This window comes from Terrapene carolina, unplaced genomic scaffold (genome assembly GCF_002925995.2).
Source record: "Terrapene carolina triunguis isolate 2854851 unplaced genomic scaffold, T_m_triunguis-2.0 Scaffold88, whole genome shotgun sequence".
In the NCBI taxonomy this organism is placed as follows: Eukaryota; Metazoa; Chordata; order Testudines; family Emydidae; genus Terrapene; species Terrapene triunguis.
This window is the reverse complement of record NW_020664439.1, coordinates 35,421,554-35,440,490: the sequence shown is the minus strand read 5'-3', so window position 1 is coordinate 35,440,490 and position 18,937 is coordinate 35,421,554. Positions and strand designations below refer to the sequence as shown.

At 36.6% G+C, this 18,937-nt stretch overlaps 1 protein-coding gene across 1 annotated transcript in view; it reads right to left on the bottom strand.

Moving 5' to 3' along the window:
• Nucleotides 1-5,855: 5,855 nt before the first annotated feature.
• Nucleotides 5,856-18,937, bottom strand: part of SKIL (SKI like proto-oncogene) — a 37,627-nt gene continuing 24,545 nt past the window's right edge. Inside the window, exons 6-7 of the mRNA XM_026650035.1 lie at nucleotides 16,929-17,153; nucleotides 5,856-10,558 (exon numbers count right to left, since the gene is read on the bottom strand). Coding sequence (XP_026505820.1) covers nucleotides 10,397-10,558; nucleotides 16,929-17,153 — 387 coding nt within the window. The 3' untranslated portion in view covers nucleotides 5,856-10,396. The remainder of the gene's footprint in view (nucleotides 10,559-16,928; nucleotides 17,154-18,937) is intronic.

Sequence of the window (18,937 nt, the reverse complement as noted above, 5' to 3'; positions counted from 1 at the left end):
CCACTGACAGAGAGGGGAGGAGTAACACAGGGAGCCCTACTTCTTCCAGCTAATCAAGAAGGAGCTGAAAAACAAACTAGCCAATCAGAGCGCAGGAAGGGGTGGAGAAGAGAAGGGTACAGAAATGTAGACTTATCCCATTCCTATTACCTTCCCTTGGGGGTCCTATGTTCCTGTCAGAGAACTAAACCCATCAGAATGTAATAGAGTTGAGTGTGGCTTTGCATTTTTATAAATACATTCTCTCTCGCGCGCACGCTAACTGAACTAATAAAAGGAAAGGCCAGAGCTTTAATAAAGAAAATAAAATCAAATAGTTGGACTATTGGAAATGCAGAAGAAAGTGGAGGTTAAGCAACATTGTGGGGCTGACTACAGGTCATCACACTAAGACACTCCCAGTGGAATGGAGTGGGGAGGGAGGGAATAGAGCTGGCAGATAAAGTTACTGGAAAGAAGAAATTGATCCTCTTACTAAAACAGAAGCTGTCTGTAGTAAGCAGCCTAGTGAAGATCAGTCATATTTTCCTTGGTATCTTTTCTGATGCCTTCTCTGTAGATGGAAAGAAAGAACAGACAAGTTCCTGCACTACCTCTACTGTGCCCCAGTTCTCAAAGTACTTTGTAATTCAGACTCAAAATGACTCACTGATCCACTGTACAGCATCTTATTATTTCTGCTTCTGAATCATGAGACCCAGAATAACTGATTTTTCTCTCATAATTACTTAGGTTTGTACGTTTCAGGTTATTTATTCTGTAAAGAGAGGAGCAATACATTTTTTTAATGTCAAAGAAATAAAAATTCACTTTTCCTTCTTAGTCTGAACCAGGGTAAAGAAGGGTTGAGAGAGACAGGATTCTTATACTTATTTGCAAAAAAGCATAAAGTATTTCCAATGCCAGCAGAGTTCTAGCAAAATTGTGTAGTGCTGCAGTATCCAATGTTTGGAATCTGTCAAAGAGAAGAGTTGAGTGTAATTGCAATGCTTTGGGTCTGTACAAATAAAATGTGCCTGTGGAGACCACTAGTGGAATTCTTTTACCATTGCACTGTGTAAGGGAAGAATCTAATGTGAAGTAAGGTTACATCAAATGCTTTCTCCTCTTAATTTGTGTTTAGAGCTGTTAAAGGAAAGCATTGGAAACTGCTCCCTACCATTAAGATACTGATAATAAATTGCAGCCATGGGCTGCTCATCACTGTCATTCCAGTGGAGAAATCAGATTCATCTAATGAATTCAGATTGATCAGAGCAGGTCTTACTTGGCACATAGTTTGTTAAAGTGTGAGAAATCATGCCCCGTGGCTATAAAGAGATGAACTAATCAACTTCTAACAAGAATCTCACCTCCAAATTCTTCATTTTTCAAATCTTAGAAATAAGTATAAAGAGAGAAAACATGAGTTTGATAATTCATAAAGGTTTTCCCTGTCAGATATAGTTATTTTTCAGCTTTGAAAAATATTAGAACTTCAAGTCTTCTTCTAAAAGTTCTTTCAGCCCTACACCTCAGCAAATGAACTACACAAAAGCACAAGAACTAACAAGACACATGCTAACCTTCCCCTGTCAGTCACTTTACTTTTTATTGCATCCCAGCTCCTATTAGTATGTTATTTAGATTTAAAGCTCATTGGGTCAGGGGCTTTGTCTGTAAAACAGCTGCTAGCACATTGTGGGTACTATATAAACAATAATATAAGGTTCAGAATGAGGGGGGCTTAGTAAAAATACATATTTTGTGGTATGTTTAAATTAACAAAGCTGTTGCATATGGATTTCTGCGTTGTTTGGTTTGACATGGCTAAGTATGAATTCTTGTTTGTATGCTGTCCAGAATTTGTGGTAGATTTCATAAAAAATTAAGGATTTGAGAAAAAAATGTTGGTTACAAAGGAGTCAGAGCACAAGATGACCACACCTTCTAAAAGAAATCCTTCTGTGGTGGTGGTCTCTTTATTAGATGGGACTTGTGAAACTACAGGAAAATTAACCTGAAAACTATAGACTTCAATTAAAACATGCATAGGTTTCCTTGATCTGTTATGAAAGTGAGTAAACTCTAAAAAATGGAAAGTCACATTAGGAGACGAGCAGCCCAGAATTGCAGACAATAATAAAAATACAGCTTTATACCCCGATCCTGCAAAAGCTTCAGTGAGTAGACCCATGAGTACTCATGGTAGGAACTGCACGTTAGTAAATATTTGCAGGATATGGTCCTTAGTGTGTATATAGCCTTCCTGGTATGAGTAGTTGCCATTTCTGAGACTACTGTTGCTAGTGGTCACCTTGCTGAGAAAGGCTGGTAATGTGGAAGCTTCAGTGACCAACACGTTTCTGATTCAATAGCTAACAGGATTAATTTCTCTGCGTTTTTGCCCTTCCTATTTAGTTTCCCAGGGCTGTCTAAATTCTCCTAAAGTGTGTTAAAAGGTAGGAGATACCAAAGACATTTTTTATAGGACATCCTTTTAATTTCTTTTGAGATCGTAAAGAAAGGATAACATACTTTCCGTTTTAAAGTAGCTTTCACATAGACAAGGCTCTGGCATTGAAACACTTATTATGTGAATTAGGACCTAGAGTCCCCAGCTGAGATCCGTGTCTCATTGCGCTAGGCACCATATAAATGCATAGTAAGAGACAGTCCATCTTGGAAGAATTTACCATCTAATTAGACAAAGACAAAGGATGGGAGGGAAAAGAGTCAGAGAGGTGAAGTGACTTGCCCACAGTCACATAGCAGGTCATTGGCACAGCCCTGGGTAGAACCCAGATCTGATACTATTCCAGGTCCATAACATGGTCCCTTATTGGGTGCAGCACAAACCTGCTTTTATAAGAAGCAGCTGCAGGTTACCATATGCAGATCTCTAAAGATTTTGACAAGACAATCTTCTGTAGCTATTAACATCCCTTCATTTACTCCCACTGATAGAAGAGCATGATGCAAGATAACAGGAGTCCTTTCAGAGGACAGAATGATCTCTTACGTGGAGAAAGCAGGAAAATTCTATGGAATCCTGCAAAACATTCCTTCAAAGAAAGATACATTAGCTAGCCCAAAGACCTAGTGCTCCAAGAAACACTGTGTCCATCTTCTAACTACTTCCTGCATGGGTGTGGGGAAAACTGCCCTGAGCTCCTTCCCCCAGTCACTCTGCAACTGCTCCAGGGCAGCCATCTATGGAAATGTCAAGATATTATTTTGGCCATTGAAGAGAGCTCATAACTAACCCAGGAATACAACAGAAACATATTGAGCATTACTATTGAAACATTGATGAAAAGTAGGTTGACTGGCTTTGGGGTTTAAAAACCAAAAGCAAAAGAATACAACAGGTATATTGACTGCTCACAAGATGCAAAAACACAAACCTAGTCTAGACTGGGGGTGTGGGGGATCGATCTAAGTTACGCAACTTCAGCTACGTGAATACTTACCGTGATGGCTTCAGCGCGGTGAGTTGACTGCTGCTGCTCCCCCGTCAACTCTGCCTGCGCCTCTCGCGGAGGAGTACAGGAGTCGACGTGAGAGCACTCGGGGATCGATTTATTACGTTTGAACTAGACGCGATAAACCGACCCCCGCTGGATCGATCGCTGCCCGCTGATCCGGCGAGTAGTGCAGACATACCCAAAAGTGTATGTGCTAGCAGATTTACTCTGTTGGTTGCATTAATCTAACTACAGCTATTTATTCACTTTTTCTACTCTGATGTCAGAGCTCCTCACAAACATTAATGAATTTATCCCTATGAGATAAGGAAATACCCCATTTTACAATCAAAAATTAAGAGACTTGCCCACAATCACACTAAAATTTTGTGATGGTCAAGATCTGCCAAGTTCTAGTCCAGTGCCATAATCACAAGACATTTTTCCTCTCTCAACAAGAACAAAAATATTAGACAGCATAAATATTTTAACATTTCCTCAGCGAGAGAGCAAAATCAGCTAGAAATTCTCCGTAGTTTGTCAACTGAAAACATTCAATTTTTATTTAACTAAAAAAAAAAAGTAAAATCATTTTACTAGAATCTTTGTTTTAAACTTCAGTCACTGCAGTAGTATATAAAAAGGCCTGACCCAAAGCCCATTAAAGTCAACAGAAAGAGTCCCACTGATTTCAACAGGCTGTGAATCAGGCCCTAAATGTTACAATAGGAGTACGTTCAGCTTTAATGGGAGAACTGGGCATAGAGGATTTGCAGGAACAGGTACCAACATGTTAAAGTTTACTACTTGTATTTGAGCTTTCTGACAGCTGGGGACTGAAAAATGACATTCGGGACACTGATTTATGAGAACACGTTAGACTATAATTAGACATGATTTTGAAATTAAAAATAATTTTAATAGTTAATACTGGTTTTAAAATAGAAACAACTTATACATTTTTATTTTTAAAGCATTTTGAAAACTGAGCTACAACTCCCACATTAACAGTGATACAAATAATTACTCAGCATAATGGCTCCCCAGCATCAGAAGATTCAGAAATGCCAACTGTGATTTTAAATTCCTTTGTCACCAACATATTTCATATGATGACATGTGCTTACCTTGTGCACTTTCAGGTTCTAAAGAGAGGGGTGGAATTTTCTTTTAAAATAAATTTGTTGGTGTTTGCACTTTCCCAAAGAGAGACTACCGGTACATTGTATTTTTACAGTAGCTAGCTAGGGGAAAGGCCTGTTTTCCTGACAGAATCTGCCAAGCGCACAAAGGAGGTTTTATTTACATAAATACAAATACCAGTATTTCCAGGTATATAGACTGTTGGCTTCATAATTCCAAGGTAATGTACTGATGCTAAGGGCAGCGACAGTTACGGAAAAGTGGACCTACAAGTTTTAGGGATGCAAAAGTTTTAGGAATGAAATCCTGGTCCCACTATAGTCAATGGGAATTTTGCTATTATTTTAATGGGGGCCTGGATTTCAGACCTTGCATTAAAAAACAAAACAAAAAAAACCAACCTAAGTATTTTGTAGCAGGAAGGTTATGTGTTTTTTTTGAAAACAAGCCCTGAATGTTCCAATGTCCTGTGTTAAACTGTAATACTCAGAAAGGCCTTGCACAAAGGTTAAGTTCACACAGCACTGTAAATAAATACCATGAAAACAAGCGTTTTGACAGTACAGTTCTTTATTTGTATTTGAATGCACAATCTATACAGAATATTTACAAGGCATGAAAATGGAAAACAGCACAAAATACAATTGAGGTATAAGCTAAGAGCACAGTATGTCATGTTTCAATAAATATAATTCAAAATTTGTAAACTAAGTGACCAGATAGATGCATCTTGTTTTACTAAAAGCATATAAAATATTGGTTAATCTCACGTGAGGTAGAGGACAGCTTTGCATGTCATGTAATGCAACCACAGCAATGCTAACCATAAAACTGTACATCATTGGCAGAAAATTAAAAATTGTTGAATGCACTGATCATTTTATCTCAGGCTTTTTACTAATTTCAGAATAGTTATTCCACTTGTTGCCTTGATAAGAGATAGATTCTACAATGTTTTATCAGTTATTCTTTGTATTTGAAAGATTAATTATACTGCCATGTCAGCATCAATAAATACTTCCAACAGTGAGCATGAAAACACAAAAATAGATTTGGTCAATCACAGACCTTATAACCCTGGAAGGCAACATAACTGCAGCAAAACATTTTTAGACAAACTTTTATATTTCCTAGAATTATTTTAAATACAGTACAACTGTGCTTTCCTTGTTTTCAAGTGAGGTATCTACATTTGAAGAAAAATATTTTAATAGATTTTTATTACATTTAGCTGATTTTCAAGTGTTTTGCTTTATTTTTAAAACCTTTTGATTTGCTGTGCTTGATGAAGAAATGTCCCAACCCACCAATTTTTCAAGAGTTTTCCCAACTGAAATAGTAACTCAACAGAAAATAAAATTTCTATCCTTAATAATAATGGAGACATATCATGAAATGTACCATGCAGTTGGTAAAATGGTGACCTTTACTTTCACAAAAGTGACTACTAGGCAGAAAACTGACTGTCCTTTTGAACTAAAGGAGAAATGTAACAAATATAAAATACTAGAACCAACATTCCAGTAAGGAAAATGTATGACTGCCTCTCATACTAAAAATGCAACAAACAAATGTAACATTACTGAAATCTGCAGCTTTTTGTACTAAGATATTTTATTGTTGACAGCTTAGATAAAATTACTTAACCATTGCAAGCACAGAATTATAGATAGGTGTATTTAAGTATTTTGTTAACTTTACCATACTATAAAAAGTTCTGTCATGTGGATTAATTACATGGATTAAGTGCAGGGGAAAAAATACAAAGTCAATATTTTTACTGACTAGTCAAAATATATACCCTACTAACAAGAAGTAAATTTTAGGAAGCTGACTATGAAAGTATTTCAAGGCCAACTTCACAACTAATTCTACAAAAATGTTTCTAAAATTTCATATCCCATAATTATAGTTAATTGAAAATTTAATTTTTCAATTTTAATTTAATGCTTTTTCAAACTAAAGCCAAGAATGTATAAAGAAAAAGTTGTTCATGACTTTCAAAAGGTGGGCCTGAGCAGTGCCTGACAGACCAACATACCAGTAGCTTTATACGCCCTCTAACTTTGACTACTTCACTAATTGCATTTTACCTTTACTATATACAAATAATTTTACACCTAAGCTATTAATATATTAAATATAGAATAAAATTACTTCAAGAATGTAAAACATAACCACTATATTTAGCCAGATACTAAAGTTAAAGGATAACTAAAGGATAACAAAAACTAAAGCAAAGTTTCTTTGAATTAACTTCAAGATTTTGCTAACCTCTCTTTATCTAGTGTTAAATGGTTGCATTTGTGAATCTGGGTGATTTTACAGCTTCCAAAATTACAAAAGATTTACTACTCTTCTAAAGTCATTACATTATTCTTGCAGAGTCGAGTGTACCTAGTATATGAAAGTTTTCCTTTAAATTAAAATGTATATTAATAAACTAGGTATTTGTGTTGAATATTAATTATTTTCTTCCAAAAGTGCTCTAGGCAACTTTGCTTCTAGGTGTTCATTAATGAAGCTTTTAAAATTAAGAATATTTTAGTTTTTTTCTAAAAAAATTAATATTAGGAAAATCTGGGAAACAAACTTCCTGTGTAAAAGACCAACACACAGAAACTAGAATCAAAACAAACTTCACTATTAATATATAAAATTAGCATCATAAGACTAAGAGATTAAGTTCATATTGACAGATTAACTTTTGCCAGCAGTCTCTCTAAATGGGCATTCTAAGTCTCTGTATACATTGTCAAATAAGCAATTCATCATAATTACTCTAAGTCAGTAAAACAGCTCAACATAAAACTATTTATTCTAGAACTTATACAGTATTTACAATTTACTAGAAAACTATCTTTCAATGACTATGGACACAAAACCTATGGCACATTTGTATATATTTTATTACTTAAAATCTGTGTAAAATTAAGTCTACACATGTGGAAATTGTGTTATGTAAAGAACCTAAAATGTAGGAGGATTACAGTAATTTAAAACTATTGTAATTTTAGAATTAAATGGTATATTTACAAAGTTACCTTTTAAAAGATTTTAATCAATTTTAAGTAGCTTTTTGAGACAATTATTTTATAATTAAGAGGCCTTATCTGCAATGGGAATTGTTTTGCTAAAACTTACCACAGCTCCACCTCTGGTTGCAGTAATGGGAATACTAGTATAGACTGTAGCCACTAGCATTTTAAACACTGTGTCATATAGATGGGTTTTGAACAGAGTTAGATAGCATGTGATTACAATGTTGGCAGATCCATGGAGCCCTGCCTACAGTAGCACTGGACTCCCACTGTTGTTACCACTGGTAAGTTGAACCAGCAGCAACAACAATGGGAATATTTTGCAGAAATCACCTAGCGTAGACAGAGTCTAAAAGTGAAAATTGAATATATTACTACTACTGTAATTATCCAGTGAGGACTCTACCCATTCAACTACTAATACATGAAATACTGTGGTAAATCAGCTAGTTCAAGACTATTAAACAACCCCTTTAGGCCCTATCTACACTGGCGATTAAACTATGTGAGCCAACATCGTTTGAAGTGCAAGATACGCTCTGAAAAGTAAGTAAAAATGGTATAATGGGATTCTTTACTGCCTCGATGACATTCAGATCAAACATTTTCAGTTTACCAGAAGATAGGGTATTTTCTCAGCTGTCAACTAGCACTCACAGCCTGAGAGCTGAGAGCCAAGCTATGTTCTTTCAGACTCCAACATCCAATAATAAGGATTTTGCAGCTGGAATGTGGTCAACAGTTTTTTTGGTATGTAAACTAGACTAGAACACAGCTCACTCTCCCATAGCTGTATTGACTATGTATACAGTAGTAAGACTTTTTTTTTGTCTTTAAAGCAAATGGACACGTCGTTGAATACAAAAGCATATAAGGAGCAAACAGGAACTTTTGTCCCCACCCCGTAGCCCCCTTTAAATAGTTTGACTTGCCCAGTGTCGATAGGTATACCTATTTTTAAAAGAATGATCCAAAGATACCAGAGAGAAAATTTTGTGCTCTGTAATCCATAATGGCAAGGGACACGATGTTTCAAACTGCTTCATTTAACCTGCTTTAATCCTCAGTGTAGATGGGACATTAAGAATTTATTAAAATTCTAAAAGGGTGCCCACCACATATTCTTAATTTTACCTCTCCAAACTTGAACAAGCAGTATATGGCACATATGCCAACTTAATCTTTCTTTGTACAATATTTGCTATTTCTTTGAAATAGATTGTGAAAAAATTAAAATGCATGCAAAGTTTTTAATTTTAGCTCATTCAGAACAAAAATGGAAGCAGACATTTTTATTCATGGTTTTATCTAACACTAGTTTAACCCTGGAGAGAACAACAAAGACACAAACACCATAAGCAAAACAATTTCAGTTAACAGTGGATTCAGATTATAGAACATGGAACTACTAAAAGTATTTCTAATCAACAACTAAAGTCTGTCATTAGAGAGCCTTCAAAATTTTTGGAAAGAAGTAAAAGACTGTATTTTTTCACCCAATTTTGTAATAATGCATTTAATATGTCAGGATTCTAATAATAAGGCATTCTAAATCTAACCCTTTGTGACCAGAATTTTTCAACATTAATGTCAGGTACACCAATATAGGGATTCTGTACTTCTATCCGTTTTTAAATATTATGGGTTGAACATGCAGTACTTTTGCAGATTATGGTAATATTTGCCATGTTATTTAACCATACAACGTGTCAAAATGACTTTCGAAGTGTCATAGCTCACTTTTTTTTTTTTTTTTTTTAACTTTTTACTAATTACCTAAATGGCAATAAGGCCTGTTTCTACATACTAAAAGAAATCTGCAGAGAAGAGAGACTTTTGGATATCAAAATAACTAACACATATGAATGATAACAATTGTTATTCTCCAGAGCATTAATATTTTCAAAACAATGTTAATAATCCAAATGTTCAGGGTTTCTACAATATAGCCCCCAATTTTTTTTTAAAGACTTTCTTCGCTGTTACCTGAAAAGGCCGGGGGGGAGGAAGGAAAGGGGGGAGATGGGAGATTTTTAAACTTTAAAATACACAGGATTCCATTTCAGTTGTTCCTTTTCACACTGAAATGCATAATAATGTTATCATCCTCCAAAGTGCCAACAGAATACGGCAACTTAGATTTTGAAATTCTTTCATTTTGATAATGGACATGTAATAGCAACTATTAAAAATAACAGTTTGAAAATTCATACAGGTGAAATTATGGAAAAAAACTCCGGCTATTAAATTTCTGATGGTCAATCTCCTTTTATCAGCGTGCCAACATGCAGCATTAATTTACAAATGAAAAGCTGCCCTTATTGTCACTGAATTTCTCACTGGAACCTAAATTCTGTTTTTCTATTTTAGGTTTTGAAAAATTCAAAATTAAAAAATATATATTTCTATAACTGGATATGCAATAGGTAGCAAAATAAAAATGACCACAATATATTTTAAACATACAATGCTGCTTTAAAAAGGTGCAGAGTCCTCAAGCCTGCATTAGAAATATAGGCAGAAATTGTTCTAAAACAAAAGGTTTCATATTGTTAATAGCTGTCTGAGAAAAAACACCAGTACAAATAAATGCAGATTTTCATTAGTTAAGAAAATCTAAAAATGTATATCAAGATATATATCATCACCATGGTTTTTGTTTTGGGAACTAGAAATACCTTGTCTTATCATACAGGTAAACTGCGCACAATTCAACTACAAACAATCCAGTTTGAAGGATACAACTGAGATTCCCTCTACCAACTTCTATTTTCCTTTTCCATTCTTTGAAGATTTCAAAATCTGAAGCTTCAGTTCCTTAATCATCATCTCTAACTTTTCTCTTGCTTCTCGTTCTTGTCTCAGTTCATCTTGGAGCTCTTGTCTATCTGTCTCTGCATGATCCAGTCTCTGTCTTAGTTCTGCCAACTGCACAAATAATTAAAACGAAAGCAATTTTTCTTTTTTTAATTTTAACATATATATTTGTAAAGGCCAAGTATTCATTTAATGAACCAGCTGATTAATGTTGTAAGTATCAGATAAAAATATTTCAGATGAACAAATGTGTCTCAAATCAGTTCAAACAGACTTTTTTAAAATAAAGAATCTTTTTCAAAAAGTTGCCATGTACTGGTACACTATTTAATGGCAACAATGTAATACTATACATGCATACCCACCGTGGTACAATACAAGTAGATCCGCACATTATGTATACACCGGACCCTCGCTAGAATGCGGGATTTGGGATCCATGCACGGTACCGCGTTAATGTGGGGACCGCGTTAAAATGAATTGCAATTAAAGTAATTAAATTTGGGATCCATGGCCGCAACTGCGTTATATGCGAATTCGCGTTCTAGCGAGGGTCCAGTGTACTTATATATGTTTTCATATCAGTATATAAACTGTCATACCACATCATATCATTAGTACGTGTAATCAGATATTAAGTCCCTGCTGGTGGTCAATACCAGATGCTTTTCATATCCCATAGTTTTTGTTTTCTCCGTTTATTTGCCTTGCCTGACAAAATGCTACTTTATTCCGTAGGCATTAATGTGCCTCTATAACTAAGGATGTCACCAGAATAAGACACGATGGGATGGTCAGGTATGATTACCTTTAGTTCAAACCAAAGAGAACTCTGCAAACTAAAGAGAAGAAGACTATTTAATAAATTTGTTAGTCTCTAAGGTGCCACAAGTACTCCTCGTTCTTTTTGCTGATACAGACTAACACGGCTACCACTCTGAAACCTACATATATATGTATAAGTTAAAACATGAGCATACATATAGCACAAATAGTTTGAATAATATAAAATCAATGTGCTTACTTCACTAAGAAAGCCATGCTAAGTGAAAAATATAATGTAAAATACTCCAAAGCCAAGAAATTCAGAGTTATAGTTCAAACTCACTACAGTGATAGAGAATTTAAATTAATTTGCTACATGAAGTCACCTATTGTTGCAAAGACAATGACCCCCATAATACCAAATCACTCTTGGCAAACTGATTAGTGTATACTCTATACTCTTGGGATTATATACTTTCATTTCAATGTCACATGTCTATCATGCTGGAAACTCATACCCACAGTTAACCTGATCACCATGAGCACGCACACACTTCTGTCCTTAACAGTCAATTCAATATGTTCAATATATTTTATTACTTAATGTTAAAGGTAAACTGAAGAACCTGATGACCAGTTATGCAAATGATACGATAATGCCAGGCTACAAGTTCTCTCGTAGAATTCTTTTCTGGCAATGACACTGATGAAGATTTTGTTGATCTACTCGCCTGAGGAGGTGATCTGTTAGAGCTGGTTGGAACATTTTGACAAAAACATGACATTTTTGCATTGTTTTCAATTTTCCGAAGAGTTAGTAATTGGTGACCTTTGAAGGCCTTTTTTCCCCATCTGCTAAGGAATAGTGTTCCATGTACAATGGGTGACGTGGAAGAAGATGAAGAAATATTGTTTTGAAAGACTAATGATGCAACAACGTCAGTAAAGGAATTGTGGCTAATGGCCTAAATTATCAAAAGTGACTACTGATTATAGGTAGGGCCCTGCATAAATCACGATTTCAGAGAGCACAGAAATTGTAAAAATTCCCCCAAATTGTGAATATTAGTCAATTTCAAGGATGAGTTTCACAACTAAATTTAGTCAATTTCAGGGACAGAATGAATTGATTAAACTCACTTGTAAAATTAATTCTATCCTTGAAACTGACTAAATGTATTTGTAAAACTCATTTAATGCAAACTCTGGGAAATTCAATACTTTGCCATTCACACTGTTGTGAATTCACTATTTTAAAAAAATGTGATTTATACAGGGCTCTAACTCATGGATACCTAACCTGAGATACCTTAAGGAGCCTGATTATCAGAAAATGCTAAACACCCATCCTCTGAAAATCAGGCTCCTTTAAGACATTGCAAGTTAGGCATCCAAATTTTAAGGCACCCAAAATCATCAGTCACTTCTGAAAATTCAGTTCAGCATGTCTTAAAGATCTTGGATAAGGAAAGATTTATATATAAAAGCAACTCTGCTAATATACAAGACAAAAAAGTAGAAAAGAGGAGAAACCTCCTGAATTTCCATGAAGTACCACTTTTTAATATAATTTCTATTGTATGTCTCTCTGAGGTGGAACCAACTCAGAAGGAGAAAAAAATGTACAAGTTTTAATGGTTTAAGGACCATTAAAAGGGCAAATGTTTCATTATCCATTTCAGCCACTGGAGCGTGTCTAATTCCTATGCAGGGATTTTATATACATATCAGACCTACATTTTGGAAGCAAATTATGATGTTTGGAGGACTCCTATAGGTTCCCAAGGGATTTTCCAGATGATTTTCCAATCAGCTTTTTTAAAGGCTTGGAATTAAATTACCTTTACATGTAGTATGTTTTAAAATTTCTTCTATTTCTCTCTTTTCTAGTAGTACAGGGAATATATCTGAAGCAAATAAGACCACTGTGCTGAGACTATGTAGAACTACAGCACTCACAGCCAAGTGCCTGTAAAACCAAAACTTTCTAAAGCAGCTCTTTAGTATCCATAGGTACATATAAAAATTGAACAAACACATACACCAAGCATTTGCACCATAATTTTGGCCGGATGGTGGCTCTAAGAGCTCAAATTTTAAGAACATGGATAAGGAAAATGTATCCACTGTGTCCTAATGAGTCTAAACTGGTTTGAAAAGATTTCCCAAGTCTGAACTGAACTAATTTATCCCTAAGTCTCCCCGTTCTTTTTTTAAGAAGGTGGTGGGGACAGCAGATATGGATGCATTTTTGAAAAGTGACATTAAGCCTAATGCAGTAAAAACAAAGAGGAGAAATGAGAGAAATAAATCAAATATTGAAGCCATCTAGTAGAGAATTGTAATATAAATATAACATTTATTTGGGTTTTGGTTAGAGTGTCTCTTACATTCAAACTCCTTTTCCCCCAGAGGAATTATCATGGATTCAGGTGTTTTAGTCTAGATTTTTCCTCCCCTCCATTCCTCTCCTTCCACAAAACTCTTTTTAGGAGAGAAGTGGGAACTGGAGAAGCCCGCTGATTTTTTTTTTTTGGTGGGAGCTCAGCCAGCTTGCTCAGAAGGGTACCTTAAGCAGTCAAATAAGCAATCTTATACTCCAGCTCCCTATGTGACTCATGTATATTGATAATCCAATAATTTATCTATAGCAAAAGGGCCTTATGAAATCTGGGGAACTCATCTACCTCTACAGCTATGGGTAGCCCACCCAGACTAAAATGTCTTGGAGGGATAAAGAAGAATAGGATTAGCAAAGTAGGAGATTCAGATAGCTGGGCACTTACACAGGCGTAAGCATTTTCTACTTTTTCTGAAGTGTGCCAGGCACAGGTAGACCCAAGTGCTTTGCATTTAGAGCCATGCCACATTTGGGGCACTTTCTCCTTTAGTACTGACCTCTTTCTTCATGATCGAGGCCAATTAGATGGTCCTTTGACAGTGGCAGGCTGTTAGCATGGACTCCTTGACTCTACTACTGTGCTTCTGTGGAGAGCAGGTAACAGGTGCAATGAAATAATATGCATAATGCCACTGTGATGTATGCAGTGCAGGAGCCAGGAAGAGAGCCTCTGATTGCACTTTCTTGCAGGATTCCAGCCATTTGGAAGGATCCATTGGTAGGCTAGTGACACTGGCTAAACTGCTCCACCATACTTTGTAGGGAACTGGTGGCAAGTGTGATAAAATGGCAGATTAGACTAGACCATTTTGCTACACTCAGTGAGGGAGCCAGGAAGAAGGGACTTCCACCCACAACACCCTCAGGCTGGTCCAGCAGGAAGAACAGTGATCCAGTTTAGCTCTGAAGTCTGCTTTTTCTTGGCTTCCCAGCAGAGGGGCATTTCTCACAATTTAAAGCTCTCAGAGGTAGAGAGCAGAGCCTGCAGATGCTTTCTATATAGAAACAGTGAACTGAGGATCTCTGGAATGCTACATCCAGCCTCTGAAGAAATCACTGTGCAAAAGAATCATATTTCACTCAGGTGTGGCTGTGATTGATGCTGACAGGTATGGCCAAAATCAATTGCTAGTAACAGAAATAATTAGAGAAAAACACTTGAATAAGCTATACTGTCCAGTTGAACCACACAGCTAAACAATTGGGAGTTTATGTGAAAGAAATGTGTTTAGTCTCATAAATCTAACTTTTTAAAAAACCCTTTGGAGAATAATTTACTGCTTGTGCCCTCCAAAGAATGTACACTATACAAAAAACACATTGAACACAATTATCTTCATAAGTCAGAATATGCTGTTGTCTGCAGTAATGGGGCTTGTACCAGATGTTTAGTAAATCGGACTACACACAGAAAGGATTATTTCTGACAGCAGAGGTTAGGAATCCTACTGAGCAGAATGTCATGAAATTAAGCTCAACACAAAGGATTTCTGATCCTAAACCAAATACTTCTTCATTCAGCCATGTGACGAAGTGGGACTGTTCTTAATGTTTCCTCTGAATACTGTAGTGGTGCCTCAGTTTCCCCTATGCGTTTCTTAAGTCGCTAAGTGGTGGGATAAGGGGGTGTAATTGTTGCAGAGCAAAGGGCCAGTGCATCTAAATGGCCGACACTCTGTCTCCTGGCAACTAATGGCCTGGGCCCTTCCCCACTGCAAGGAGATAGCTAAAGGTGTTGGAGAACAAAGGAATCAGGTGACCTCCTGGCCCGGGAAAGGGACAAAACCCAGAGGAGGAGGGGCTGGAGGGTGAGTCAGTTTGGAGCTGGCTGGGGACTGTGGAGTGAAGTGCAGATGTGGTTGTCTGGCTCACTGCCCCCCAAAATGGACCCAGCTGAGGGGTCCTGTTCTCTGAACCTACAAGCTCTGTTTTAGACCATGTTCCTGTCATCTAATAAACCTCTGTTTTACTGGCTGGCTAAGAGTCACGTCTGACTGTGAAGTGGGGGTGCAGGACCCTCTGGCTTCCCCAGGACCCCGCCTGGGTGGACTCGCTGTGGGAAGCACACGGAGGGGCAGAGGATGCTGAATGCTCCAAGGTCAGACCCAGGAAGGTGAAGCCGTGTGAGCTTCTTGCCCTGAAGACAGTCTGCTCACAGAGAGGAGACTTCACCAGAGTCCTGACTGGCTTCGTAGGGAGCAGTTCCAGAGCATCGCCCAGGGACTACGTGACAAGCCAGTAGCTGCTTTTCATCTTGTGGTACTTTAAGTATAGAAAGGGAAATATAATATAATTTTATTGATGAGTTGACCACAAAGCTTATTGATTTGGAGTTCTAGAATTTGTTTTTAAATAATTAGCATGACTAGATCTCTATGACAGAAGGACTGGGACCTGAAATAATTTAAGTTTCATGGTAAGCAAAATTAATAAACAAAATATTTAGAAGAGTCAGAATCCATGCTACCTGCTGATGTATCTAGCAGAATGACAGATGCTAGCTCCTATAGAAAAGAACAATGATATAGATTAAAAGTTATTTAGTCTAAAGAAGTGAAAGTCACCACAGCTTTTGACATAGCAACCTTGGAGACAGGAAAGCTGGGGGAACTTCCAGAGGTAATGAATTGGGAGACAATCATGGGATGAGGAACCCAGACTGTGGCCTTCCTCTCCAACAGGACTCTTAATCAAATGCTTCTATGAAAAGTAGAGGTGGCCTCACCTGATACTGTAGTGGACTCTGACACCAAGGGAAGCTGTCAGTCTAACCAAAGTGTGGCCAGAGAAGGGGTTGCTTTCAAGAAATATAAGCATTCTTTTTTTCTCTACAACTAAAAATGAGAATATTTTATTTTGTTTAGTTTCCAAGTGCAAATCTAAATGTATTAAGCAAACCATTTTTGTTTTAATTGCATTTTCTCCTAATTTTTAAAAAGTCTTGTTTTTATTAAATTACTGTGGTACGGTTTAATGCAGGCATCCCCAAAAAGAAGAGAACTGCATAACCTCTAAGGAGAGATGCTGAAGGTAAAGAGTTTCTGTACCCTATGTCCCCTTCAACGTTGGTCAACAGGCATGTACAGAGGTGTCCTATCTCCATGAGCTGTGTTGCCATTAGGGTAACAAGAGGGGAAAGGCCAAAGAAGAAGATGAAAGCTGGCAGTGGTACAGGTAACACACTCTTCATCATAAAGTTTAAAAGCTGAGCTAGCAACAGCCTAGTACAGTTAACTTTACTTGGAAATTTCATAATTAACTAGGTGGTGCTGGACAAAACACGAGACAGATTTCAAACAATATTTTTTTCCTTACCTGTGCTGCATATTCAGCTTCTTTGTCCTTTTCTAAATTGGAGTCACAGGTACACTTTTGCCTCATCACCTGTTCCAGTTTTTTCTCCAAGTCTCTCTGCTCAACATAAAATTCTTCCATTCTTTGAGCATGCTCAGTTTGCAAAGATTCAAGTTCTTTCTGTAAATTCTGCTGCTCCTCAGTTAGTTCCTTCATAACTTTAGAGTTACTTAACATTTCCACTTCCTGTCAAGAAAGGATGAGGATTATACACAGAGTGATTCTAAAATCACTACAATCAAAATCATTGTTTCTATTAATTTAAATGGGTATCTGGAAATACTGAGGAGAAACAAACAGATTGTCCACTTTGCTGCTGTGTAAATAGGAGTGTTGAATTCTGTAGTAATTATGCAATATAACAAAGTGGTATTGTCAAACACCCAGAGCTTCCAGAAACCAACTCACTGGTCGCAAAAGTGAACCTATGTGAGCAGCCATTTCATTTTGTAAACCAATTAAAATAATAAGAACATTACATTTGTTCTTTTATATGAAAATGCAGAGATCAAAATGGGCTGGCTTGTGGCAGCTTAGCAAGACAATATTTTTTCTGGATATTGCCATCTTTTCCTCTGCAGTTTTAATATTTTTTTAACTGAAAGCTAAGTCTTTGAACCAGGTATAATCAAACTAATGATATATACCAGAGTCTGCAGGCAGCGTGAAATAGCAGCTTTGGGAGGCGTGAGTTGTCCCATTTTACCTCAGTTGTGTTGATTCTAAAGTTAATTATACCAATGTTAAAATGGAATTAACTACTTTATTGCTGGTCAAAGAACACATGAAACAAAGACAACGATCAACTGACATAAATGCATGCAAAGCATGCATGAAAGAGAGAGAATCACATTGTGAAGATATGAACAATCTGATGTAAGTGGCATCTTGCTTTGAGGCCTCAAGTGGGCAGAGTTTAGTTTGTGATTAGCGCTTACGATAATTATATTTAGCTTTTTCTTCAATTCAGTCCTTGTACTACAATTTCTCTGGTAAGTATCTATGGAAGAGAGGGTTTTAAGGCTAGCTATGGAGAGCTGCAGAGGTCTCTGCTACCACAAATAGAAGGGAAAGAAATCTTCTGTATTTAAATTAATTTTTCCTTGATTTGAGTTTAACAAAGAAGCAGAGCCAAACTGGTGATGACAATATACTTTCAAGGGGAGAGATATTTTTCTGCTGCAAGGGGAAAAACAGACAAACCTAGCTGGAATATTTAGTTAAAAAGTTACTATAAAAGGGAAATCCTTGTAAGCAGCCTAAACAGTAAATATAAACATATTTGAAGCTGGCAGAAGTGGTTAACTGAAAACTAAAGTACTACATGGAACCAAAGAGGAAGATAATATTTATACTTTCACAAAGTTTATTTTTGTTTAAATACCAACACGTAGCATCTTTCATCCACAGATCTCAACGTACTTTACAAAGGTAGATAACTATCGTTTTTCTTGATTTTACAGATATAAAAACTGAAATATGGAAAAGTAAACTGACTTGCACAAAGTCACAGTGAGACAGTGAAAGAGCTGATGACAGAACCCAAACCTCCTGACTCCAAGTCTGGTGCCCTAAACATTGAACCATAAAACTTCCCTGCAACTCTGAAACAAGTCTTGTACCTGGTGCTGGTGCTCATTATAAAAATCAAACATTTACCAAACCTCGACACTAGAGGGAAGGACTGGTGAAAAACTATATTGTGGTGCATGGAATCAGAGTCAAAATTTCAAAAGCTATCATATGGTGGTAAAAAACCTTGTGGGATCAGCCAAACCACAACCAATTAAACAGAAAAGTTGATGGTTTGGAGCACAAAGGAACAGAAGGTGTATAGGCCAAAGAGGAGCCTAGGACAATCAACTGCAGTGTTTTTAGCCACAAATGAATAATCCTGGAATAAATTTCACAAAAATCTAGACCAAAATCATAACGGATGAACAATGACCTAGAGCAACTCAATCTTTTGC